Genomic DNA, 27951 nt, shown 5'->3' with positions numbered 1-27951 from the left:
AAAAAAACACGATTTCAGACGGACAAGCCCGTCTTTATTGTCACACGATTACACATCAACACATGCACGGACGGCCACAAACACACACATGCTGACGGTGGCCGGTGAAATTTGTCCTCTGCATTTGACCCATCCTGGCTTTGTCCTTTCCTCCGGGGGGGCAGGCCAGGAGCAGTGGTCGCTTTCTCGTACAGCGCCCGGGGACCAACTTCGGATGTTGTCGTCACTGGTCGGATGACGATGACGATCTGATCTTCTGCATGTTTTTAGTGGGGGGGGTTATATACGGAGGAACCCCCTGGGGGAGCACGGGGAGAACATGCAAACTCCACACAGACAGAAAGGCCCTTACGACGAGACCCCACCTGGGCAGTAGGCACTGAAGATATGGGGGGGAACACAACCACAGCGCCCACAGTGTCCCAGGCGAGAATCGAACTCAGGACCTTCTGACTGTGAGGCGACAGCTCTACCACTGAGCCACCGTGCCCCGGGTATGTGTCCTGGTCGCTGCACTAGTGCCCCCTCTGGTCGGTCCAGGAAGGGGCCACACGCTACGACGTCCCGCAGGTGAAATTCCTCACTGTCAGGTGAAAAGTGGCTGGCGACGACTGCACATGTATCGGAGGAAGCATGTGCTAGACTACACCGAGATCAGCAGAGGGGGTGGAACGAGGGGAATAGGCCAAGTACAATTGGAGTGAAAACAAGGGAATCAGGGGGGGGAGAAACTTGACCCCCGAAAAAAGAAGTGGCAGAACAAAATCTGATGAGAAAGTAAAACAAATAAATAAAATAAATAAACGGGCAAATACCTTACAAAGTATTGTGATTGAAAGCAGTGGTTCTCATCGTGTGGTCTGGGGACCACCACCAGGGGGTCCACCAACAATTTGATCAAGCGTTAACAGCAGAGGGGGAGAAAGCAACACAACATTGTGATAATGTAGCGGTCAGACTGTGATGAAAGCTGTAACTGATCTTCCTGTGACGGCAGTGAAGGAGCTGGCCGTGACAATATAGTTTAAAGATCATGGAGCACTGAAGCCCGACCTGATGAAATGTGTTTAGTTTGACATGTATTATGGGCATGGAAGCACTGCCTTTCAATCAACTCATTTACAACACATGCCAATCTGCAATGCCCCAATATCCACAGCCTAGTACCCCCCCCCCCTACCTGACTGACCTCCTCATCCCCCATCCCGTACACTCCGATCCTCTTCTACTGCCACCCTCACCGTCCCCCCATCCAGACTCAAAACCTTTGGTGACCGTGCTTTCTCCCGCGCCGCACCCCACGACTTTGGAACTCCCTGCCCCCAGACCGTCCCGAGACTCTCCCTCACTCCCCACTTTCAAAACCCCACTTAAAACCTACCTGTTCTCCCAAGCTGACCACCTCCTCCAAACCATCACCCTCCGCCCCCACCCCCTCCCTCCTGCTCTCCTCTCCTCTGCTTCTCCATACAACCTTGCCCTGAACCGCCACTGTTATTTGTACCTGTTGCCTGTTTGTTGCTTGTCTTTTGTTTCTCTGTTAAGCATCTTTGGGTTCTAAAAGCGCTATATAAAATAAATAAATTATTATTAGATGTCTTCTACTAAGCTAATTTCTGTGCCAAATTTGGCACTTTTATCACAAAACGAACAATAGCCACACGAATAGGCCTGTAATACAGTGGTTCTCAACTTGTTTCACATGAAGGACCCCTAAACTGACAAAGATTAGACCACGGACCCCCCTTTGATAGGATTTTGTCCCACGGTCCCCCATATGATAAGATTGATGCTTTTAGAGGTTTTATTACATAAAGTGTATAAAACCCATGACCAAAATAGTCATTGTGTTACTTATGAATGGAATTATAGCGGAAATAAATTAACCCCTTTTTGGCTGGGGACCCCCTGGAACCCCCTCAAGGACCCCTGGGTGTCCCCGGACCCCCATTTGAGAACCACTGCTGTAATGTACACATAATATAATGAAATGACCAATTACTTTGTAAAAGTGCATATAATTTTGAATGAGTATTTTTATTTGGTTCTCAGCCTTACTAGGATCTACATTATGTCTGGTATTGCATGTGGGTCCAATGGGATAGGAAATGTTGACAACTCGATGGTGGCCATTTTGAAAAACGTCTGCCACAGCCACCAGGGGGGCAAATTTGTGACGCTCCAATAGCCAGAAAATGTGGCGCTTCCATCACAAAATGAACGCTTGGTCTCATATATTGAGCTATGCCGCCCCACTATTAGTAAATTAATCGGGAAATCAAATAAAATATCACTTCACAATAAAATGTCACACGTAGCTGTGGTCATATCAGAGGTGGATGACTCAAGATATTTTAATAAAATACACAGATGTACTACTCCAAAGCCTCAAAGCTAAAAAAAAAAAAATCTTTCTCTAGCAAAACAGTCTTTTCATGAAGATTAAACCATTTTTAGATCAGAAACATTTTCTCCACATTTTAAGGGTGAGCTTTGTGACCCACTCGACCCTCGTTCGTGTTGAGACAAAAGAACGACACAGGCAAGATTCTGGAGTGTCAAAAACAGAAACAAGGATTTTTGTTGTTTTATTAAATTACGCAACGTAACAACTACAGAGGAACTGTGAACACAGACAGACGGACGGCCGAGCGCTGCTGCGATCCCTCCAGGTACGAGCTTCAGGACAGAGCTCACTGACGAGTGTTCACCTGCAACACAGAACAGCTGCTCAGTACAGGCCAGCTTCAATCAACAGGACATCAGTGCACACTCATTCAGCTTGGCTTAAACATCAATAGATAGATCGATAGGTAGATAGATAAATCAATAAATAAACAAATAAATACAAATCAAGCTTTCGTCAACAGCATCTGTTATGGGCTGATTTTCAATTTGCATAAAAAAATGTGTCGACATGGTCGAAGCAAATGGGGATAATAATAACACAAGTGGTTCCGGTTCCGCTTATTCGGGTATGGGGAAAAAAAGAAGTGTATACATTTTTTTTAAACTGATGCGTTCCCACATTGGTTATGGACCTGCAGAGATTCTTACGCTTTTTTTCTATCCGGGATGCAAATTTGACAAAACGTGTTGTGGGGCTCGAGACCGAGTTTGGCCAAAACTGCAACGGAAAGGTTGACTGTGACTCACACTGACGGATTACAACTGAACCAGGTCACGTGACTCACACTGACGAATTACAACTGAACCCGGTCACGTGACTCACACTGACGAATAGACCCTTCTCATGGGGGCCATTTTGTGTCGAGAAGCCAGGGTAAACACAGGTGCAAGCAAAACACTAATGAGGGTTTCCAAATTCTAATCATGGAAGTTGGAAACCCTCATTAGTGTTTTGCTTGCACCTGTGTTTACCCTGGCTTCTCGACACAAAATGGCCCCCGTGAGAAGGGTCTATTACAACTGAACCAGGTCACATGACTCACGAGCAGCTGGTTTTTTGGACGGGTTTGGTAAAACCCCTTCTGCCAGTTTAGAGAGTTTGTGCCTTAATTCCAACTTGAGCCAACATGATGGACCGTCGTCTTCTCTGGTAGTCGGTTCAGAACACAAAGAAACAGCTGAACATGAGCGTCAGTCCAGACTCCATTTTGTTCTGCTGGCCTTTCAAAGCACGAGGAACTGTTGGACCATCACATGTCAACATTGGTTCTTCCTTCTTTGTGTTTTGGGTTGTTGCCCGTTAAGTCCGTTCTGTTCTCTTGTTAGAGGACAGAGACTTGGGCTGCGTTCCAAGAGTCTTTTGTTGCTTAGGAAAGCTCCTAACTGAGTGAAATGCCCTTTGAAGTACCTTGAAGTGCAGCCATGACAAGTGTCATTCAAATTCCCCAAATGCTAAGGAAAGGAGCGTCAATGCTTCCTCACTTAGCTCCTTTAGCATAGGATACACTGGAGCATCCTTTACGAACGGAAAGCCGATAACATCTGGCATCGCACAATTCCTTGCAGCATCTTAGCCGCAAGGAATAGCCAAACGCAATCAGCGTAACTTGTACTTGTAAGCTAGCTAGCATAGCTTAGTGTAGCCTAAGTAGCCTAGCGTAAGCGCAGTCGGATTTGCTTAGTACCGCGCTCGTCTTTTCCTAAGCCCTTCTGAATTCTCCTTCACATCTTTCCTCGACCTCATGACGTTTTCCAGCGAGGTCACAAGGTAAAGTGGTTAGGAATAGGGGTTAGGACATAGGAGTAGGAGTTAGGACACATTTTGTGACTGTTCGACCGCAGCCTTGCATTATAGGGGTGTCAAAAATAATCGATTATAAGATGCATCGCGATGCGGACGTGCACGATTCTGCATCGATTCACAAATATCAAAAATCGATTATTATTATTTTTTTTATAATCAAATAAAATAGAATGGAAGTGCATGCAGTTGTTTATTTTAATTATGGATCATAATACAATGCAATTCCAAATGCACTTTTATTTTAAAAGTAGCCACACAGTGAGCAAAAAGAAAGTGAGAAAAAATAAATCATGTATTGCGGAAAAAAGTGATGCATCGATTTAAGATGCATCGAGATGCATCGAGATGCATCGATAATCGTTATCGAATCGAATCGTAGCCCTCTGAATCATAATCGAATCGAATCGTGAGGCCAGTGAAGATTCACAGCCCTATCGCATTATGAGTTTAATTCAGGCTGAGGAGTGGGCTCTTACCACATCGTCGATCTTCAGGATGCTGCGGACCGTCTCTGTGGCGAGGGTCAGAGCGCTGATGGACACCAGGAGAGGCTGCACCACCAGCTCCTCCAGGATGTTGGAGATCCCACCCTGAAACAGAACACACACAGAACGTCAGAACAGGATGTTGGAGATCCCACCCTGAAACAGAACGTCAGAACGTCACTGCCACTCATGAGAACGGTGGAAACCCCCTAAACTGTAAACCCCCGAACGGCAGAGAGCGGAACAAGAGGAGAGCAGACCCACCTTGCGGACGTTGATGCCGGCGGTCTTCTCTCCCTGGGCGTGCCTGTTGCGCAGCTCCGTCACGGTGGAGATGGGGTTCAGGCCGGCGTTCTCGGCCAGCGTGGAGGGGATGACCTCCAGGGCGTCGGCGTACGCCCGCACGCAGTACGCCTCCATGCCCGCCAGCGTGCGAGAGTACTCCGCCAGCCGCAGGGCCAGCTCAATCTCTGGAGCCCCGCCTCCGGCTATCAGGGCTCTGAGGGAGGAGGAGGAGTTAGCGAAGACTCAGATCCACAAAGCTGCACCGTCTGTCTGCACCCAAAGCCACTTTTAGCTACAATTCACCTTTCAGACACACAATCAGAAAGTGCTGCAGTGTCAGTTAAGCAAAAAGTAACAATGTGTCATTTAGTGGAGGTTACAACCACACTGTGATTGATTTATATCTTTACACAAGACAGGGATCAGACACATTTTGACCAATGGATTTCATAAACATATTTGATAAAGTCTCGCTGTATACATGAAAAGGTCAGTGAGCAATGACATTCTATGTAATGTAACTACTAACACATTACAACAATTGAAAAACTAACATGCTCAGTTACTCTACTCTTAACACGTTACTACTAGCCCCAACACTGACAGCAACAAGATCTTCAGTAGGGCTGCTGGGCGATATGGACCAAAAATCATGTCTTTGTATTTGGAGGCTAAATGGCGATACATGATATATCTCAGTATTTGGGCTCAAAGTATATATATGATATGTATATATATATATATATATATATATATATATATATATATATATATATATACATATATATATATATATATGATATGGACAAAATAACTCACACTAAATATATTGACACATTTGACACAATGAGATTAATAATCATCAGTAATGTAGATATAATGACTAAGTGGGTAAAGGTAAATAATGGAACAACAGATAGAACAGTCTGGTCAGGTCAGAAAATGACACCACTTGACTGTAATGCAGCCTTTAAAACCAGGAAAAGACAACACTTGTGCAATATCACAAAGACCTCACAATATTATCATAAGAAAATCTAAGACGTTAGCTAGTCTTATGAGACAATGTTGATATAATACAATATTATCATAAGAAAATCTAAGACGATAGCTAGTCTTATGAGACAATGTGGATATAATACAATATTATCATAAGAAAATCTAAGACGATAGCTAGTCTTATGAGACAATGTTGATATAATACAATATTATCATAAGAAAATCTAAGACGATAGCTAGTCTTATGAGACAATGTGGATATAATACAATATTATCATAAGAAAATCTAAGACGTTAGCTAGTCTTATGAGACAATGTTGATATAATATTGATATATTGCCATGCGTGTGAGTGCCATGCAGAAATGCTGAGACAGAATTTGCAAGGATTTTTTTCAAATTAGAATTGATTATCAATCACTGCTTTAAAATGGTATAGATCAGGCATGTCCAAAGTCCGGCCCTGGGGCAAAATTGTGGCCCGCGGACAGATTTTAAGTGGCCCTCGGCTTGTCTCTCAAAATATGCTATGTGGCCCTCCACACAGTATTGGTTAATCAAGCACGTTCAATTTGCATTTTTTCCCCTTCACCTAACGATGACAGCAGCACTATCATACAGTTTGTACAAGCACCAAGTAGGAACAGCACATGCAGAACTAATGTTTTCAGATGATAAACAAAATACTTAAGGGCGGGTTCACACCAGCCTCGTTTAGTCCGGTCTATCGGACCTTTCCCCTTTAGTACGGTCCATAGGGTCGGTGTGAACGCTCCTACTCGAACTCTGGTGCGGACTAAAAACCGCGCTCTGGTTCGCCTGTGAGAGGTGGTCTCGGTCCGCTCTCAAGCGAACTCTGGAGCGGCCCATTTCTGGTGTGAACCCCACCCGGACTAGTCAGAGGAAGCACGTGATTTTTTGTGTTGATTTTTTTGGTTATTTCCTGTTTTGGAAGCTCCCGCTGAAGAAGAAGCTGCTTGCTAGCTGTAGCAGTTAGCTAGCTTATCTCGTCTCGTTACCAGCGACATCACAAACAGACAAAAATGACTAGTGGCAGGGTTATTTTTGGCGGCCATGATGCACCATGGGTGCCGCTTCCTTCTGCTGTCCTCTTCCCCCGTTACGTCTAGCTTGACACAACACAGCCCGTCTAATGTACCCCTCTGTAAACGGTGCAGCTGAGCTGATAAATGCCGACTTGTGCAACGAGCAACAGGTTAGCGGATGTGATAGAAAATATTATTAGGCTACATTCCCAAAACTAGTGTTATTTTGTAACGAGCAAACTTTTAACGTCGGAGTTGAACAAGGAAATGTGATGCGAGGAGGCACGCGCTGCAGTGCAGATTACCCCGCTAGCCGGGCGCCTCTCGCTCATACAGTGCAGAGTAGTATCCAGGCAGCGTCAAGCCAGCGTAAACACACGGCTGCTCACGTTCTAGACCGGATATTGCTCCCAGAATTATTTTACAGCGGAGCCTCACAAAAATAAGGTGGATAACAGAAGGAGATTTCTGCCCACGTGACTTTGGTTGGTGTGGGCAGGACTAGTGGATTTTGGCCTTGTGAACGCAAACCCAACCAGCTGAAAAACAAAACAATGTATCATCCTCTTCTCTGGCCCGAACCAAGGACCCGGACTTTCTGGTGTGAACATTTGAGTACATAAGAGTACATTTGTACATTTGTACGTGATTTTTTATTTAATTTTTTTTATAACCCATATGATGTGAGAAGCACCTGGCCCCCCGGCATTTTCACATGATCTAATCTGGCCCCCCTATTCAAAAACGTTTGGACCCTCCTAGTATAGAGACATTACTTAACTAGACGCGCGCACGCAGAGAGCTCGCTGATTGCTGTGTAGATTGAGTGGCATTTCTGGTTCACCGTGGATTTATTTACCGCAGTTTGACTTGTGAAAATGCCTTGACCTTGTTTTTTTGTTGAAATGTCCAAACTCCGTGTCTGTGTCTTTGCTGTGGTAAAGGACGCCAACGTAACGTTAGCGCCGGTGTTTGCTGTGGGTAAAGGACGCTAACGTAACGTTAGCGCCGGTGTTTGCTGTGGGTAAAGGACGCCAACGTAACGTTAGCGCCGGTGTTTGCTGTGGGTAAAGGACGCCAACGTAACGTTAGCGCCGGTGTTTGCTGTGGGTAAAGGACGCCAACGTAACGTTAGCGCCGGTGTTTGCTGTGGGTAAAGGACGCCAACGTAACGTTAGCGCCGGTGTTTGCTGTGGGTAAAGGACGCTAACGTAACGTTAGCGCCGGTGTTTGCTGTGGGTAAAGGACGCCAACGTAACGTTAGCGCCGGTGTTTGATGTGGGTAAAGGACGCTAACGTAACGTTAGCGCCGGTGTTTGCTGTGGGTAAAGGACGCTAACGTAACGTTAGCGCCGGTGTTTGATGTGGGTAAAGGACGCCAACGTAACGTTAGCGCCGGTGTTTGCTGTGGGTAAAGGACGCCAACGTAACGTTAGTGCCGGTGTTTGCTGTGGGTAAAGGACGCTAACGTAACGTTAGCGCCGGTGTTTGCTGTGGGTAAAGGACGCTAACGTAACGTTAGCGCCGGTGTTTGATGTGGGTAAAGGACGCCAACGTAACGTTAGCGCCGGTGTTTGCTGTGGGTAAAGGACGCCAACGTAACGTTAGCGCCGGTGTTTGCTGTGGGTAAAGGACGCTAACGTAACGTTAGCGCCGGTGTTTGCTGTGGGTAAAGGACGCTAACGTAACGTTAGCGCCGGTGTTTGCTGTGGGTAAAGGACGCTAACGTAACGTTAGCGCCGGTGTTTGCTGTGGGTAAAGGACGCCAACGTAACGTTAGCGCCGGTGTTTGCTGTGGGTAAAGGACGCTAACGTAACGTTAGCGCCGGTGTTTGCTGTGGGTAAAGGACGCTAACGTAACGTTAGCGCCGGTGGATGCTGCATTCATAAACTCCCCGATGGGAATTGTGCTGCTTGCAACAGCGGCTGTGATCTCGCGCTTTTCCCCTTCACATGGAGGCAGCCATGTTTTACCGCACAGTTTGCATTTAATTTGCATTAACTGGTACATACCTTTGAAACGACACATAGTGTTGAAGCTACACGTCCCTGGCATGTGTCCGGCGGCATAGTATGACTTTGCTAACTGCTAATATTAGCTGAGCTGCAGCCAGCAGACGGAGGCTAGTGGTTAGCCGTTGGCTAGCCGTTTGACTGAGCCAGACTGAATTCACTTCTCACACACACAACAGAAATCCAGCGTGGGGTTAAACGTTACGTGCCAATTTTACGCTATACTATTTTCATGCTCGGACTGCGGCTTTAGCTAAATTTCCATCGCTTTTCCAAAACAACATTTTCCATCACTTTTCCAGGGTGTGGAAATTGTATTTGAAATCTCCGTGACTTTTCCAGGTTTTCCATGAGCGGACTGAACCCCGATAAGAAAGTGGGACCCACCTCTTCTTGACCAGGCAGCGGATGACACACAGGGCGTCGTGGATGGAGCGCTCGGCCTCCTCGATCACCAGCTTGTTGGAGCCGCGCACCACGATGCTCACGGTCCTGCCGGGGCTCGTACAGCCCGTGATCTGCACAGGGGAACATGGCAGCTTTACAGGCTAACTCTCTGTGATCTACACAGGGGAACATGGCAGCACATGTAGCTCAGGAGGTAGAGCGGGTCGTCACTAATCACTTTGGATGAAAGAGGTTGGTGGTTCGATTCCCGGCTCCTCCAGTCTGCATGCCGAAGTGTCCTTGGGCTAGATACTGAACCCCAAATTGCTCCTGATGGTGTGTGAATGGGTGAATGTACCTACCGATTGTAAATCGCTTTGGATAAAAGCGCTATATAAATGCAGGCCATTTACCATTACTAGCTTTACAGTCTAACTCTGTCAGGGGGAAAGCTGGTATTCAGGCACAAAGTGCAGCCAAAACATTTCAGGACGTGTATGAAGCTTTATCCAGAGTGATTAAACTGGTCCAGATGAGCAGCGTACCTTCACCAGCTTGCCGGAGCCGTCCAGGCTGACCTCCTCTGCCAGCTCGGCCGTTCCCAGCATCTCCGGGGTGAACTGGTCAATGTGGGCGATGGGCTTGGTGCCGATGGTCTGGAGGGGCGGAGAGGAGAGAGCGTTCCTTTCAGATCACCCACATGTTCAGAGTCGTGCCGTTTGTTTCAAAAAATGTGATAGTGTCTCAAGACCGATTCATTGTTAAGATTAACAGAGAAATGAATAAACTTGCACTTTGAAATGTATATCCGTTTTCCTATGATGGTAAAACATCACTAATAATGATTATGAGGCATCGTTAATAGTAATTAGTGAACAGCAGAGTCTCCTGTAGCAGATTAAATGCAGAGAATTGATTATTTAAAAGGTCAACGGAATAAATGTATATTATTCGGGGCGATTATATCAAACGGGTAGCCCTCCACATCACTCTACCCTTCAGGTAGCTCAGTCTGGCCCGTGGCCTGGTGTAATGCAGTGTGGGATGCAGCGTGGTGGCAGCTGTAGAGGTGTTCATGTCACAGACTGGGATCTGACCTTGCAGATGAACTCGATGTCCTCCCTCTCGATCTCCTTCACCACCATGATCTTCATCTTGTTGAGGAAGTGCAGGGCGAGGTCGCTCAGAGCGTCTCTGTCAGAGGGGGAAGAGACTCCGTATGAAATGTGCCTACTTGCTCACTCTGATCAACTGACCCCTATCAATATATCAATCACAACCGCTATCATCATATCAGACTCTGATCAACTGACACCTATCAATATATCAATCACAACCGCTATCATCATATCAGACTCTGATCAACTGACACCTATCAATCACAACTGCTATCATAATATCTGACTCTGATCAACTGACACCTATCAATATCAATCACAACCGCTATCATATCTGACTGATCAACTGACACCTATCAATATCAATCACAACCGCTATCATATCTGACTGATCAACTGACACCTATCAATATCAATCACAACCGCTATCATCATCATATCTGACTCTGATCAACTGATACCTATCAATATCAATCACAACCGCTATCATCATATCTGACTCTGATCAACTGAAACCTATCAATATATCAATCACAACCGCTATCATCATATCAGACTCTGATCAACTGACACCTATCAATCACAACTGCGATCATAATATCTGACTCTGATCAACTGACACCTATCAATATCAATCACAACTGCTATCATATCTGACTCTGATCAACTGACACCTATCAATATCAATCACAACCGCTATCATCATCATATCTGACTGATCAACTGACACCTATCAATATCAATCGCAACCGCTATCCTCACATCTGGGGAAATGGGCTGTAAAACTAAATGCAGATGCAGATATGTGGTCAGGATGCAGCCTCACTAACTGGGGGAGTGAGGCGTAAAATAGGCAAAGAAATAAAACATCCATTGCAGGTTTTTCTGTAACCGTGTTCAGGGAGGAAACTATCTGATATTTTCGGGTGGTTCTCAAATTGGGGGCTGGGGACCCCCAGGGGTCCTTAAGGGGGTTCCAGGGGGTCCCCGGCAAAAAGGTTGCAATGTCTAAAAGCAAAACGCTTATCAGTTGGGGGGAGCGTGGAACAAAATCTTATCAAGTGGGGTTCTGTGGCCTAGAAATTTGAGAAGCTCTGCTCTATCATACTATACTGGCAGTGGAACACATGACTGTCTGCTATCTGGTCCATCCCCAGTCAGTCAGGTCAGCTGTGGTCCGTACCTGAGGATGGACTTCTGGATGAGCAGCACGTTGCAGCCGGCCTTCTTGATCTGCTTGATCAGGTTGAGGATGTAGGCGCGCTCCTCCCTCAGCACGCGGTCCATCTGGGCGTAGTCAGACACCACGATCTGGTTGTCCATCTGGAGGCCAAAAACACAGCAGGTCAAAACTGCTCCAGCCAAGAGAAAGCAGTTTTGAACCAGGCTCGGGCTTACGGATTACTTATTCACAATCCATTCATTTTTGGGTTGCTTTGGAAAATGAAAGCATTTATTTTGCATTGCTTTCATTACCATTCATTCTGTGAAAAACAATTGCTGGTGTAGAATTAAGATGTACAACTGTGAAGGATGGTGAGAGGGGCAAAAGCTTCCAAGGTAGCAAAACATTACAATAATATAAAAGGGGGAGCCATTTCTAAAAAGAACACCATTTATTTCAGGAAATATTGCAAAGATGAAAATGTGTCATGCATGGAACAGTAAATATTATGTGCACTTTGGGAAATGTGTTTCAAGTGAATACAAGCAATGATAGGAATATTTTGCATACATTCTCATCTTTGCATCTTTGGTACCATGAATAAACCAAAATGTCTAAACACAGTCTGCTTTTCTCTACAGAATGTGGCCAAATGGAATGAATCTGCCTAATAATAAAAAAGGACCCAACAGAAGAGAACATCATCCCAGGTCAACGCAACAGAACATCTCAGGTCTCATTGTAAGAATCAATCCCTCTCAAGGTTTGGAGAATCGTGGATTTGGAGAATTTGGAGATGACAAAGCAGGAAGAATGACTGATGAGTCGCGGTGAGGCTAGTGTTGTGACTGGTCTGGTGAGGCTAGTGTTGTGACTGGTGAGGCTAGTGTTGTGACTGGTGAGGCTAGTGTTGTGACTGGTGAGGCTAGTGTTGTGACTGGTCTGGTGAGGCTAGTGTTGTGAACTGGTGAGGCTAGTGTTGTGACTGGTGAGGCTAGTGTTGTGACTGGTGAGGCTAGTGTTGTGACTGGTGAGGCTAGTGTTGTGACTGGTGAGGCTAGTGTTGTGACTGGTGAGGCTAGTGTTGTGACTGGTGAGGCTAGTGTTGTGACTGGTGAGGCTAGTGTTGTGACTGGTGAGGCTAGTGTTGTGACTGGTGAGACTAGTGTTGTGAACTGGTGAGGCTAGTGTTGTGAACTGGTGAGGCTAGTGTTGTGACTGGTGAGGCTAGTGTTGTGACTGGTGAGGCTTGTGTTGTGACTGGTGAGGCTAGTGTTGTGACTGGTGAGGCTAGTGTTGTGACTGGTGAGGCTAGTGTTGTGACTGGTGAGGCTAGTGTTGTGACTGGTGAGGCTAGTGTTGTGACTGGTGAGGCTAGTGTTGTGACTGGTGAGGCTAGTGTTGTGACTGGTGAGGCTAGTGTTGTGACTGGTGAGGCTAGTGTTGTGACTGGTGAGGCTAGTGTTGTGAACTGGTGAGGCTAGTGTTGTGAACTGGTGAGGCTAGTGTTGTGACTGGTGAGGCTAGTGTTGTGACTGGTGAGGCTAGTGTTGTGACTGGTGAGGCTAGTGTTGTGAACTGATGAGGCTAGTGTTGTGACTGGTGAGGCAACTGGTGAGGCTAGTGTTGTGACTGGTGAGGCTAGTGTTGTGACTGGTGAGGCTAGTGTTGTGACTGGTGAGGCTAGTGTTGTGACTGGTGAGGCTAGGTGAGGCTAGTGTTGTGACTGGTGAGGCTAGTGTTGTGACTGGTGAGGCTAGTGTTGTGACTGGTGAGGCTAGTGTTGTGACTGGTGAGGCTAGTGTTGTGAACTGGTGAGGCTAGTGTTGTGACTGGTGAGGCTAGTGTTGTGACTGGTGAGGCTAGTGTTGTGACTGGTGAGGCTAGTGTCGTGAACTGGTGAGGCTAGTGTCGTGACTGGTGAGGCTAGTGTCGTGACTGGTGAGGCTAGTGTCGTGACTGGTGAGGCTAGTGTCGTGACTGGTGAGGCTAGTGTCGTGACTGGTGAGGCTAGTGTTGTGACTGGTGAGGCTAGTGTTGTGACTGGTGAGGCTAGTGTTGTGACTGGTGAGGCTAGTGTTGTGACTGGTGAGGCTAGTGTTGTGACTGGTGAGGCTAGTGTTGTGACTGGTGAGGCTAGTGTTGTGACTGGTGAGGCTAGTGTTGTGACTGGTGAGGCTAGTGTTGTGACTGGTGAGGCTAGTGTTGTGACTGGTGAGGCTAGTGTTGTGAACTGATGAGGCTAGTGTTGTGACTGGTGAGGCAACTGGTGAGGCTAGTGTTGTGACTGGTGAGGCTAGTGTTGTGACTGGTGAGGCTAGTGTTGTGACTGGTGAGGCTAGTGTTGTGACTGGTGAGGCTAGGTGAGGCTAGTGTTGTGACTGGTGAGGCTAGTGTTGTGACTGGTGAGGCTAGTGTTGTGACTGGTGAGGCTAGTGTTGTGAACTGGTGAGGCTAGTGTTGTGACTGGTGAGGCTAGTGTTGTGACTGGTGAGGCTAGTGTTGTGACTGGTGAGGCTAGTGTCGTGAACTGGTGAGGCTAGTGTCGTGACTGGTGAGGCTAGTGTCGTGACTGGTGAGGCTAGTGTCGTGACTGGTGAGGCTAGTGTTGTGACTGGTGAGGCTAGTGTTGTGACTGGTGAGGCTAGTGTTGTGACTGGTGAGGCTAGTGTTGTGACTGGTGAGGCTAGTGTTGTGACTGGTGAGGCTAGTGTTGTGACTGGTGAGGCTAGTGTTGTGAACTGGTGAGGCTAGTGTTGTGACTGGTGAGGCTAGTGTTGTGACTGGTGAGGCTAGTGTCGTGACTGGTCGCTCCTGGCTTTGTTCGTCTGGTCTGCATCAGTCTGCATCGGCCGCCTCCATTTTGTCAAACAATCTGGGAAGCCATCGGTTAAACAAACAAAAGAATAAATCTCTAACCTCTGGGGGCAGCAGCCCCGTTTCAATGTGGTGCAACAGGAAGTCAAGAGGCGCGGTCGGCAGCGGAAGAAAATCCCTTTCCGCTCTCCCCAAAGAGCATGGAAGGAAAGAGACGAAACTCCGGCCATTTTTGGAAACAGAATGCGCCTCGCAGTGGTCAGCTGCGGTAGCGCGGGCCCCTATAATCAGCCTCTCTAAACAGTAACTCAACGGGAGAACACTCTAAATTTCGTGGATTCACATCTTTTCTGGGCGTACTGTAAATCTTGATTGAAGTGGTGTAGTGCAGGGATGTAAAACAACAACCATATTGTGGAAACTAAGCAAAATTTTTCGTTTTTTTCTTTTAGTTTTTTCAAGATAAATAGTAAATGCAAAGGACCCGAGGTTAAAACCACGGCAACGCACTTCTGACGGAGTGGACGACAGCCGCATTAGCTATTTATCTTGAAAAAACTAAACAAAGAAAACGAAAAATTTTGCTTAGTTTCCACAATATGGTTGTTGTTTTACATCCCTGCACTACACCACTTCAATCAAGATTTGCAGTACGCCCAGAAAAGATGTGAATCCACGAAATTTAGAGTGTTCTCCCGTTGAGTTACTGTTTAGAGAGGCTGATTATAGGGGCCCGCGCTACCGCAGCTGACCACTGCGAGCCTGTGCGAGGTTCTTTTGGCGCTGTCACGCTTCCAAAAATAAAAAATGGCGGAGGCTGCTGGGCGCTGATGTTGCAATGGGGCAATATGGAGCTTTCAGTTCTTTCCATAAAAGTTCTTTGCTCTCCCTGCAAGCTCTGCCATTGGCTCCAACCGACCGGCTCTGACCATTAATGCGTTTCTTTTCCGCTCCCTGCGTGTCGCTCTCAAATGCGTCCGTCGCTATGATCATTTTAGGTGTTGCATAGTTCATCGTCTCGTGTGCATCTGATCGGCCCAGTTGGATTCTTTTTTGAGAAACTCCGATTAAAGCCGATGGAGCCAATATCGGCCAATTGGTATCGGCGCCCCATCGGTCAGAGCGTCCCCTAGCCGCTAGCCCGGGGATACTCAACTTGCTTTGCCCGGGGGCCACTTTCGTGAAATGATGGGAGGCCAGGGGCCAGTTAATCAACAAACGGTGTTGGGGGGGTAACTCATTACAAAAGTAACATATTCGATGTAATATATTACTTTTAGCAGTAACTCAGTAATATACCTTATTACTTATTGGATTTAAGTAATATTACACCAGTTACTTTGTCAAGTAACTCAAGTTACAAATTGAGTTACATTTTATTAAATCAAAGCACATATTTAAAAAAGATACAATCATTTCCTAATCAAACTGTGTGTTTTTATGCAAATGACCAATAGATGACAATATTCTATGTCATTCTGCTGCTGCTGTTGTTTTGGTCAAAGTAATGCAGAAGTAGTGTAATAAGTAACCAGTTACTCTACACAGAAAGTGATATTGTAAAGTAACTTATTACTTTCAAATGAAAGTAACTAGTAATATGTAGTATATTACATTTTGAAAGTAACTTGCCCAACACTGTAAACAAACAATATATATTTTTAGCGGATTGTAGGGATTGTGGATTTTTGGGGTGTCAGCTGGAGTTTAGTCTGACAATGTTGTGCACACCAGATAGTTAGTTATAGGTTAAGTACATACATAAGTGCCTGGGTAGTGAGCAGACTGCGGGTTTTGACAATTGAGCTGGAGCTCAGTCAAACGTTATTTCACGTTAGTTTTTATTGCGTGAAAACTAACGTGAAATTATTCGAAAATGGTTGGGGGGGCCACTCTGCACCCTGCCGCGGGCCGCATCTGGCCCCCGGGCCACAAGTTGAGTATCCCTGCGCTAGTCCAACAATACAAGTGTTTTTTTTTTTTGTGTCACTGGTCAGTGTGTTACTGGTCGGTGTGTTACTGGTCAGGGTGTTACTGGTCGGTGTGTTCGGTGTGTTACTGGTCGGTGTGTTACTGGTCGGTGTGTTACTGGTCGGTGTGTTACTGGTCGGTGTGTTACTGGTCGGTGTGTTACTCGTCAGGGTGTTACTGGTCGGTGTGTTACTGGTCGGTGTGTTACTGGTCGGTGTGTTACTGGTCGGCGACTCACGTCGGTTTTGGGAGGCGACAGGCAGAACTGGATCAGGCCGATCTTGGCCTTCTCCACACGGCTCACACCGGTGTTCGCCACCTTCTGGGTCAGCACCAGACCATCCACCAGCTCACAGTCATCAATGGTACCTCTGAACACACACAGACACACACCATTAGTACTGGGGAAATCCTAGTCAAGCTGGGCAAGATATCGATATTATATAGATGCTGTGACGGGATATGAGACTAGATATGTCGTCTTAGATTTTGGATATGGTAATATGGTAATATGGTAATATGGCGACACGGCATAACTTACCAGACTGTTCTAGCTGTTCTGTTATTGACCTTTACCCACTTAGTCATTATATCCACATTACTGAGGATTTATCAATAAAATCTCAATGTGTCAATATTTGATGAAAAGTAGCAATACTCATCCCTACAATATTGTGGAAATATTGATATGTCAACTTATTTGGTCAAAAGGATTGTGATATTTGACTTTGTCCATATTGCCCAGCCCTACTCACAACAGAAAATGTAGCCCACTGTTAGAAAGCAGATATATATCGTGTATCACCATTCAGCCTAAGAATACACAGATATAATTATATACAGATACAAACAAGAGGCAAATGCTAGCAGATGTTAGCATTTGCTAACATCACACACACACACACTCACCCGAGCTTCTTGGTGATCTTGATGTCGTGCAGGTCGACGCCGGTGGCGGTGGCCGGGTCGATGACGCGCATCACGGCGTCCACGCTCATGGGGGCCAGCAGGCTGGAGTACTGGGACACCACCTTGGAGCACAGGGAGGTGGTGGCGCTGTTCAGCAGCGTGTCGCGGTCACTCAGCTGCACCGGCGTGCTCATGCCCGTCAGCACCTCCACGCCCTTCTCCACCGCCTTCTGGAACGACTCCGAGATGGTGGTGGGGTGGATCCCTGAGCGACGACACAAGCTTTCACTTTCACTTTCACCCCCTTCATTTTAGCGTCATGTAAACGATGGCCGAACCCCCACCCGTCCAGGACGGCAAACTCTTCAGGCTCCTCCCCCATGCCAGAAGCTTCTACCCAACTGCCCTCTGCCTCTTCAATGAGACCCCGAAAGCCCCGCCCGCTACTAATCACATCTTACATGGAGATAACCCCCCCCCCGTCCCCTCACTATGACTATATAAAAAATTCAAATGAATCTTGATCCAGAATCCAGAAACCATGAACTACTATTACTGCTACTACGACGACGACTCCTCCATGATATAAAACAAAACTGCAAAAAAAAAACAAAAAAAAACGTTTATGTTGAAATGCTTGTGTTTTCTGAAATAGCTTCTTCTGTTTCCATGGATCCCTGGTGGGTTCCCTGCAGCGCTCACCCTTCTGCAGCAGTTTGGAGCAGGCGTCCAGCAGCGCGCCGGCAATCACCACCACAGAGGTGGTGCCGTCTCCGGCCTCGATGTCCTGGGCTTTGGACAGTTCCACCAGCTGAGGCGCGCACACACACACACACACACACACACAGAGTTGTGAACTGAAGACACAGGGATTCTTCTAGGGAAGTGGTTCTCAAAAATGTTCACACGAAGGACCCCTAAACTGACAAATTAGACCACGGACGCCCATTTGATAGGATTTTGTCCCACGGACCCACATATCGTCGCTGTCGTTCCAGGACCTCGAATGTGCCTTTTTTCACTTTTTTATTTTTTGTCATAAATCAGTGCCATTGGTCAGCCTTCACGTCTCTGTGTGGTTTTTAACAAATGCAACCAATGGAAAAGCATTAAAACGAGCTTGTGAGTAAATCTCGTAACGCCATTCGCCCTCAATCTGTCAGTCAAACCTCGAAATTCCCCCCCTACCTCCGTGTGTACCCCCCCACGCAGGACAATAAACCCGGAAAAGACACACGGCAGACGCGCTGTGTATTTCTCATATCGTTTTGACTAATCCTGGCTTCCTCTGACGTTAATATATCAATCAAATGTTTTCCAGTTATTCCTAGGGTGCAAACTTGTTTTAACATGCAAATCGGAGTGCTTTCTGACGAGAATAAAGTAACGTTAACGTTACGTTATGTCAGACTATTTCTCACCCCATGCGAAAGCCTTCATTCGGCCATGAGAGGCGAGGGGCAATGCTGCTGCTCCTGCGCGCGCCCCCGCGGCCTGGAGCTTGGGGGCTCGTGCATGAGCATGCGACTGCCTCCCGCTTGACTGGCCGTGAGAAAGCGCTTCCAAGTCGGACTGATAATATAAACAACATCATTTGAGCTTATCCAGGTAAGATATTTATAAAGTAATGACACATTCAGCGGGAAACTAACTATAATTAAGACATGTGCCAACTTTGACGTACATTTGGTTCAGTAGTTTAAGAGCAAACAGGTTTTTTTTACTTCCTGAAAAGTTTCTGTTTTGGAAATTCGAGGTCCTGGAACGACAGCGGCAATATGATAATAAGTTTGACGCTTTTAGATGTTTTATTACAGAAAGTGTCTAAAACCCATGAGCAAAATAGTCATTGCGTTACTTATGAATGGGATTCTAGCGAAAATCAATGACCCCTCTTTCGGCTGGGGACCCCCTGGAACCCCCATTTGAGAACCACTGGCTTTAGTTTGAACCTGACTGCAGTAGCAGAGGGGTGGGATTACAGCGTAACGACTAGGAGCTACTTTCAAACACTTTACTGTGCTGATCGATTGTCTCAATGTTGATTTGTCACATTCATACGTTCTTGTTTAGGGCGTCTCTGCAGCTAATTCCAAGCTCGGTTTGTTAGCGTACGGTTTACATTTTCAAAACAAGGACAAATTAACACATTGATCTACCTACTACTACGGCATGTATTACAAAATGGCTGGCGGGAGGATCAAGTGGACGTGGGCTTTAACTGTCTGTTGTGATGTTTTCAATGTGAAGACTTCGTGCAGCAGGACAGTTGTTGTGATGTTTTGAATGTGAAGACTTCGTGCAGCAGGACAGTCAGCAGCACAGAGACACAACACGGACAGACAGTGCCGACAGCTTCTGGTGGAACGTACCATTTTGGCCGCGGGGTGGAGCACCTGCATCTGTTTCAGGATGGTCGCCCCGTCGTTGGTAATGGTCACGTCACCTTTCTCATCCTGGATCTGGAACAAACAGTATATATAACAGAACAAACAGTATATATAACAGAACAAACAGTATATATAACAGCCGCTACTTAGAAACAAGTGCTTGACCAGAGCTGCCAAGTCTCACCCTTTGACAAAAGACACAGTAATTATTAGACTCTTCTTCGGGGATGCAAAGTCATGGATAGTTAAAAAGGTGACAGATACCAGGGCAGACGCAAAATCATTCACTCAAGCGCCCGATTTTGGGATGAAAAAGGTGATTCACTGTTCCCTAAAAGGTGACTAGTTTGCATCCCTGCTTATTCTTATTCGCTTCCGGTTATAGTCTTTTAGTACGGCCATTTTCTCTTTGCAAATGAGGCAGGCGGCATTCCCTTTGAACCCGAGGAAAAAACAATCCCTCTCCCACTTCTCCTGAAACTAACTGAAACTAACCTGAAACCTTTCTTTTGCCTTTGGACAGCGACGTGTTCACTTTCTCAACAAAAGACAACATTTTAGCGTGCAAATGTTTTTCTTTCCACTTGCTTTTTCACTCGCGTGAGCCCAGCAGGTGGTTGTTAGCAGGCGGGAGTGTGAAGCCGTGCTGCCAGATACAGCTGACTAGGGGGTGTCACGATACACTCAGTTCACGATACGATACGATACACGATATTGGGTTCATGATAACGATACGATATTTTAACAATATTTTTTTGCGATCGATTTGTAAGTTGAGGGGGGCATCCTCCACGCTAATTTGAGTCATTTCACCATTTTCATCCTCCGTGTCTGTAACGTCCCTCGTCTGTTCAAACAAAGCAATGAAAAGGAGAGCGAGCATGCAATCAGATGCAGATCAGTGCCACCATGTTCAGCTTCTTTTTCTCACGATATGAGATTTTATCTCAACGACACATATTGTCACGTTTTGATATCGCGATATATTGTGGGACGATATATTGCGACATCCCTACTGCTGACGGTTTCCAGCACAAAGAGTTCAAAACCCGCCAAAATGAACACAAAACCGCCCAAGGAACTGCACATCTATGGAAATCTATCTGGCAACCCTGGTGTGAAGTGCGCCTCGTCCACGCGCCTCGGGAGGTGCGCGCCTGATTTCACTATAACTTGATATCAAGTGGCGTGGCGGGCCGTGAGTTTGAAACCCCTGGCGTAAACCATTGCGGGATTACTCCCCCTTTATAAATTGAAAATATGCGGGAATTTCCAAAAAGATGCGCGAATCTCGCAATCCCGCACCGAATTTTAAGCCCCGATGTGTGTGTGTGTATATATATATATATATATATATATATATATATATATATATATATATATATATATATATATTAGGGATGCACCGATATGAAAATTTTGGCCGATGCCGATAACCGATATTAACATTGCTGTTATGGCCGATAACCGATATTTACCGATGTCGATATGATCTGTATAAAACCACATTTTTATGATCATCACATTTTGTACATACTGAAAAACACATGTTAACACTGAATTTGAAAAAGTTATGCATTTCTTTATTTGCAAAGCCTTTGGAAAAGCCCATAAATCATAGATTTACTGCATTATTTCATATCAATGTGAAGAATTTGGCTGATAATGATAACCGATATTAACATTGCAACATCTGACCGATACCGATATGACCGATATGTTAAAAAATGACTAACATCGGCCGATACCGATATGATTGCCGATATATCGTGCATCCCTAATATATATATATATATATACACACACACAGTATATATATATATATATATATATATATATATTCTGAATTGGAAGGGCGATGGCTTAGAATATTGGTAATATTGCTCTGGTAAATGGAGCAGAGCGCAGTAGGCCTACTATGCGTGCGTAATGCCATGGTTCCTTTGATCTCATTCTGCTCAACGTCGCCATGTTATAAACAGACTAGATATTAGTATGAAAGAGTTAAGTTAATCAAATTAATTGAAGCTCTGTCTAGAAAACTTGTGGAGTCTTGTTTATTAGGGGTGCTCCGATCACGTTTTTTTTTTGCCACCGATCGCCTATGAGAAATATCTGCCCGACCGATCACCAAGAACAGATTTTGTTTTATTTTTTTAAGCAGCTATAGCAGTCTATTATAGAACAGTTTCCATTTGACATATAGGCCTACATTTCATGCATCAAATTGAAAGTGCAGCGCATTTCCTTTTTTCTACATCAATATTTTATATTGTGGAGGCTAAAGGAAACTGCCAACATGATTATTTGTGTGTGAGATAATTGGCGCACAAGACTGTGTTGAACTAAATGGCTAGAAGAATGTTCTTTTATAGTTCAGTCCAGTTCCCTCAGTTCAGTTTATAAAGGAACAAAAATATTCCACTTCCATGTTACCAGTTCAATGCAGTTCAGTTCGCGCAAAAAAAAACACTCCATTCCGGGATTTCCCTGTTACACAAGAAAAATAACTTTGATCCAAGGAAACTATTTTATAGATTTATAAGCTAAAGCTGCTAAAGGTAACCAAAGCTATTAAACTTCATCTATGACTTAGACCGCTTTCCGGTCATGTGTGAAAACGGCTAAAGACGCAAGGGGCGTGTTGACAGAGTCTGGTGCGGTGTGGAGGTGAGTAAAGAAACACTGATGAAAGCAAAGCGTGTGATTTGCAACACAATGATATAAACGATCGAGCACAATATGAAAGTTAAACGACAGACAGACAGACAGACAGACAGACATTTTCTCGTGCAGCATAGATCGGCAACAATAAAGCAACATCTGCAATCTGCCGATCGCATATTTGAGGTCAAAATCGTCCGATTCCGATCGCGTGTCGATCGATCGGAGCACCTCTACTGTTTATTGATCATTATTTTGCAGTTAAGACTCAATAGTTTTGGCGCATTGAACCAGATGACAGATGACAACCAACATGTTATATTTTTATTCACGATTTGAGCAATATACTGTACCTGCGTGTGCCACTTGTAACAATACAAACTGTCACAGTAGCAAACCTCAAAGGAGGGCAAACATAGGCTATTGACTTAAGCCTAATTAAAGACATCTTAACAGATCTTACTGACATATCCCACCAATTATGTTGTTCGTTGTTTAGCATAACTTTGTAGACGGACCTGTAGGAGCGGCTGGGGCATTTCTGTCCAGGGGGGCTACCAAAAGTAGGGCTGGGTGATATCATGGTTGAAATCAATATGATCATCATAAGGAAATCATAATAAAATGAGCCAATATTGATGGTTTAAGACCAACATCACAACAGTGTAATCCTGTTCATTTCAAATGAGATAGGCCTATTCCTCGCTCAAAAGATCCCCTCGCCTGAAGTCTCACTCCTAACTTTTGGTGAAACTTGGCAGCTCTGGTTTGACCAAAAAAGAGCTGCGTAAAGTTAGCTTGAAGCTACGGTACTTAGAAATATATGTGTATGACCAAAGAGCTGGCGTAAAGTTAGCTTGAAGCGACTTTAGAAAGATGTGTATGACCAAAGAGCTGGCGTAAAGTTAGCTTGAAGCGACTTTAGAAATATGTGTATGACCAAAGAGCTGGCGTAAAGTTAGCTTGAAGCGACTTAGAAATATATGTGTATGACCAAAGAGCTGGCGTTAAGTTAGCTTGAAGCGACTTTAGAAAGATGTGTATGACCAAAGAGCTGGCGTAAAGTTAGCTTGAAGCGACTTAGTAAAGTTAGCTTGAAGCGACTTTAGAAAGATGTGTATGACCAAAGAGCTGGCGTAAAGTTAGCTTGAAGCGACTTTAGAAAGATGTGTATGACCAAAGAGCTGGCGTAAAGTTAGCTTGAAGCGACTTTAGAAATATGTGTATGACCAAAGAGCTGGCGTAAAGTTAGCTTGAAGCGACTTTAGAAATATGTGTATGACCAAAGAGCTGGCGTAAAGTTAGCTTGAAGCGACTTTAGAAAGATGTGTATGACCAAAGAGCTGGCGTTAAGTTAGCTTGAAGCGACTTTAGAAAGATGTGTATGACCAAAGAGCTGGCGTTAAGTTAGCTTGAAGCCAAACGCCGTTCACTGACCATCTTGTCCATGCCTTTGGGCCCCAGGCTTGTCCTGATGGCATCTGCGACGGCTGCAACACAAACAGAAGGCGTGTCAGTACTGCCACAGCGCTGAACTCCATTCGCTTACATTCAACAACACTTTGTGGCCATCCAGCGAAGGCAGGAGGACTCCAAATCACAGTACAGATTAGGGATGTTCATCAGTTATCGAAAATCGATAATTGATCGTTAAGGAATGGAATCGATCATGTGGAATTCTTATCGATTATTGTTATTATTATTATTATAATTCGTTCCTCCTCGCCCCACTCCATTGCACAGCCGACTAACGTGAGGTGGAGCTTCATATAGTCTCTAGTTTTCTGGCTGGGCACGGGCCTTTGTGCCAACAAAACTGTTTTAAACATGGGGAATTCACACCGGCATGCGCCGGGGACAGCAGAGTGTTGGAGAGGAGACACATTGAAATAAAGAGTTCATTGAGGAGAACACATTGTCTTTCGTATTTTCTGCCATAGGCATTCATTTTGTAAAAAAAAAAATATATATATATATACATATATATTATTATTATTATTATTAATATGATCGATAATCGATAATTGATCGTTAATTTTCCCCGATTTTCGATTTTGGACATTTTTCAAAATGAACATCCCTAGTACAGATACAAAGTCAAGCGTGCACAATGCACATCCACTTGATGAGCCGGTGCAGGACACACAATCAGTATCAATAAAAGAACTAGTCTGTAGACTTCTCCCAGTAGATTTGTTTTTCATGTTTCAGTTACAAACAACCTTCTTCAGAATGTGAAGATGGTTGAAATCTACTGGCAGTGTGCGGACTCTACTTCTTTTACTGACTCCAGATCACAGTAACCTGACCATTTTTTTTTGTCTGCTTTACATAAAGCTCATTATGTTTAAAGAACAAGGATACAAAGTCATGCGTAGTGAAAAAGGTGACAGATACCAGGGCAGACATAAAACCACTCAGAAATCCCCCTATTTTAGGATGAAAAAGGTGACTAGTTTGCATCCCTGAAAGAAAACTACAGCTTTTGATATTGACAATGGTTTGTCGTCTTCTTTTATCCAGAATGATCACATCCATGATGCAGGATATCTGGAGGTTTCACCAAGTAAATCGCAGTAAAAACGACATTTAACACAATTTCACAACAAAAAATAAAAATTAAGAAAAGCTGTAAAAAGAAAAAGCTAGAAAAACTGCACACCAAGCAAATTGCATCAAGCGTAACTATTGATAGCGAGTTAAGGCTTTAATTTTGCATAATGTGCTCATCCAATTTAACACATTTGTCCTGTGGACACCCTACTGTGCATTTGTTTAAATTTGATTCAGTTTGTGCTGCACTTTTGGCAAGCGAGCTAACGCTAGCTAAATGCTGAGATTATGTTGAGTCACCACAGCATCTTGTGGTGGTGGTGGGTGGTGCAGCAGCATGCATGCGCTTACATGATGGAGAGAAGAACATCACGCCAAACTCCATTCAAAAATCTTGCAAAAAAAATAATGTTGCAATGGCAAATTTGGCAGACAAGTGAAGTGACCCACCACCAACAAAATAAAAGACAGACTTTTACTGTGACGCATTTCGGTGGAGGAAGCATTGTGAGGAATCACGGGCGGGGAAGCAAATGTAAATATTGTATTGGGTGTATGCCGAACATGAATCCAGATCCTATCCAAATAGTCAAATTCTTCTATCCAGCAGCGGGGCACATACAACTGTCACATCAGCAGATCAAGCTACTTAATGGGATTCCGGCCCTGCCTACTGCTACAAGTCAGTACAGCATCCTGGATGGAGGTGGGTGTTATGGTTCATTGTTTAGGACGTGAGCTGCTATGTGACAGATGTCAACTGAACTGCAACATGAGAGTCGCTGTCGGTTAGTTGACCACCATAGCACGCACAGTTTATTAGTATTAGTATTATTTTTACCTTTCCCCGCAGAGATATTACTGTAGCGAATCTGGGCCGGCTTGTCGCGGTCCACATACGCCCCTCCGATGCCTTTGTATCTGCCGCCGCCGAACGCTTTGGAGGCCGCCATCACTTCAGGCATACTCGTTGTAAAATGTTAATCGAGGTGTTCAGAGGGGGGACAGACGAACCCCGGGCTTCACGCGGTGCTGCTGGGCTGCGGATGGGCTCAGATTGCGATTGTTCTCCAGTCCCGACCAGAACTTTCCAGAGGCACCGGTTGCGACTGCTGGAGGAAAGGAAAGGACCCCAGCTGGCAAGTTGCTTGGCGCGTGTAGATGACGTCACGCGTTTAGGAGTCTAGAAAAGTGCCAGGCAAGATGGAACGTTTTTTTTCGTTTTGTTTTTATTCAATAAACAAAGTCTGGCAGTAACAAACAGTAGGCCTACATTATACAGAAAAATTCAGACTAAACATTTACAAAATTGGAACAGACAATCAAATAAACAACAAAGTAAAATAAATAAATCAAGAACAGGGGTCTGGCATTTTGAAATCTACATCGGTGAATGAATTGTTTAGCCATAATAATTAAACTATTGTACATCATTTCAATTTGTTTATCTTTCATCATAACTCCAAATCTAATATCATTATATTCTAAATTGGGCGATTGAGGGTCTCTTTCAGATATCCAATTTTGAAACAAATCCCAAAAAGATCTAGAGTAATTACAAACAAAAAACAGATGCTCTACTACAGTCTCAATATCAGAATCACAAAATCTACAGTTGTTCATATCAAGGTTAAATCTTTGTCTCAGAAACTCATTACATGGATATCATCCATTACTTTAAAGTGAGTGTCTTTAGCTTTGGGTGGGATGGGGAGAGTGAGGTATCTAGTTCTAATTCTAATTCTTACCTCTTCCAGGCCCGTATCCAGGGTTTCGAAATTGGGGAGATCCAGACATGGCAAGGGCGGGCGCCGCCGGAAAAAATTTGAGGTCCCCCCCCCCTCCCTTTTTTAGCCATATTTAGAGTAATATATCATTTTAAATTAAAAAAAATGTATTTTTTTTACCTTTTTTAGCCATATTTAGAGGAATATCTCATTTTTAATTAACATTAGGATACTGTTGTGATGTAATTATTCAGTATTTTCTCCTTTTCTCACTCATTCAGAGCAAAGAGGGAGATATATAGCATGATGATAATGCTCTATATCTCCCTATTTGCTCTGAATACACCAGTTAACATGACACTGCAGACTTAACATGATAGAAATATTACCAGCAAACTTAATGACTAGACTAATTATCCTGATCTGAATGGCATATATCAAGAAACATTGACTCCTCTCTTTGCTGTATAGTGGGAGGTGCATTTTTGAGTAGGCTATTAAAATAGCATGTCAAGTTCACATTTCTTTATTGCCAGATTAAACAATTCTTATTGGTTGTTGGTTGGTTCAACACAACATGTGCGTGCATGCGCGCTTCTTCTTCTTCTCTAGCCTACAAGCATGTAACTTCCTTGATTGTTATTGTTGATAATTGTATTTAAATGGGCTACATTTTCATTTCCCGAAACATTCTTAAACAAGAAAGGAACTGCAAAATATTTTTACTTAAGTTACATTAAAAAAAAAAAAAAAAAATGATTTTTTTTTTTCTCTGAAATTATTAGTGAGGTCCGGACCTCCCTGTCCTCATAGCTAGATACGGGCCTGATCTCTTCAGGATCATCTTTTAACAGATTTTTCCTTTTTATTGGTAAAGGGAAGATTACAGAAGTAAGAGTACTTCTTAGAAATTTGTTTGTGCATTTTTTCTCCTTAAATTTGATACCGTCAATGATAGAGAGGGTTGAGAGGGTGGAGCTAGTGCATGAGCGCTAGCGGCATGAGCGCCGATTAGCATAGCCTATGGGGGTGAGCTTACATCTTTGCGTCAACTTTTATTATAGTTTTAACGTACCAAGCATATACATAGTGGGAAATTGCAGAAATTATAGCCAGCTAGCTACCGTGAAACAACATTAACATTGATCAATGTAGCCATGGATTAGGCAACTTTTTTATATTTCATTTCCTGAAGCATATTACATTTTAT

The 27951-nt window shown here is 44.5% G+C and overlaps 1 protein-coding gene across 1 annotated transcript; it reads right to left on the bottom strand.

The window, feature by feature from the left end:
* Nucleotides 1–2535: 2535 nt before the first annotated feature.
* Nucleotides 2536–26136, bottom strand: cct4 (chaperonin containing TCP1, subunit 4 (delta)). Its single transcript, XM_083664146.1, has 13 exons — nt 25856–26136; nt 23899–23951; nt 19780–19869; nt 18110–18218; nt 17408–17672; nt 16737–16869; nt 11729–11868; nt 10525–10621; nt 9973–10083; nt 9428–9558; nt 4963–5197; nt 4690–4803; nt 2536–2711 (listed from the first exon to the last, which is right to left on the bottom strand). The coding sequence occupies exons 1-13, from the start codon at nt 25977–25979 to the stop codon at nt 2694–2696; spliced, it is 1620 nt and encodes a 539-aa protein (XP_083520272.1). The 5' UTR covers nt 25980–26136; the 3' UTR covers nt 2536–2693.
* Nucleotides 26137–27951: the final 1815 nt, after the last annotated feature.

The sequence above is a fragment of the Poromitra crassiceps genome, assembly GCF_964638095.1.
Source record: "Poromitra crassiceps genome assembly, contig: HAP1_SCAFFOLD_803, whole genome shotgun sequence".
NCBI lineage: Eukaryota > Metazoa > Chordata > Actinopteri > Beryciformes > Melamphaidae > Poromitra > Poromitra crassiceps.
This window is presented reverse-complemented; position numbering and strand designations above follow the sequence as displayed.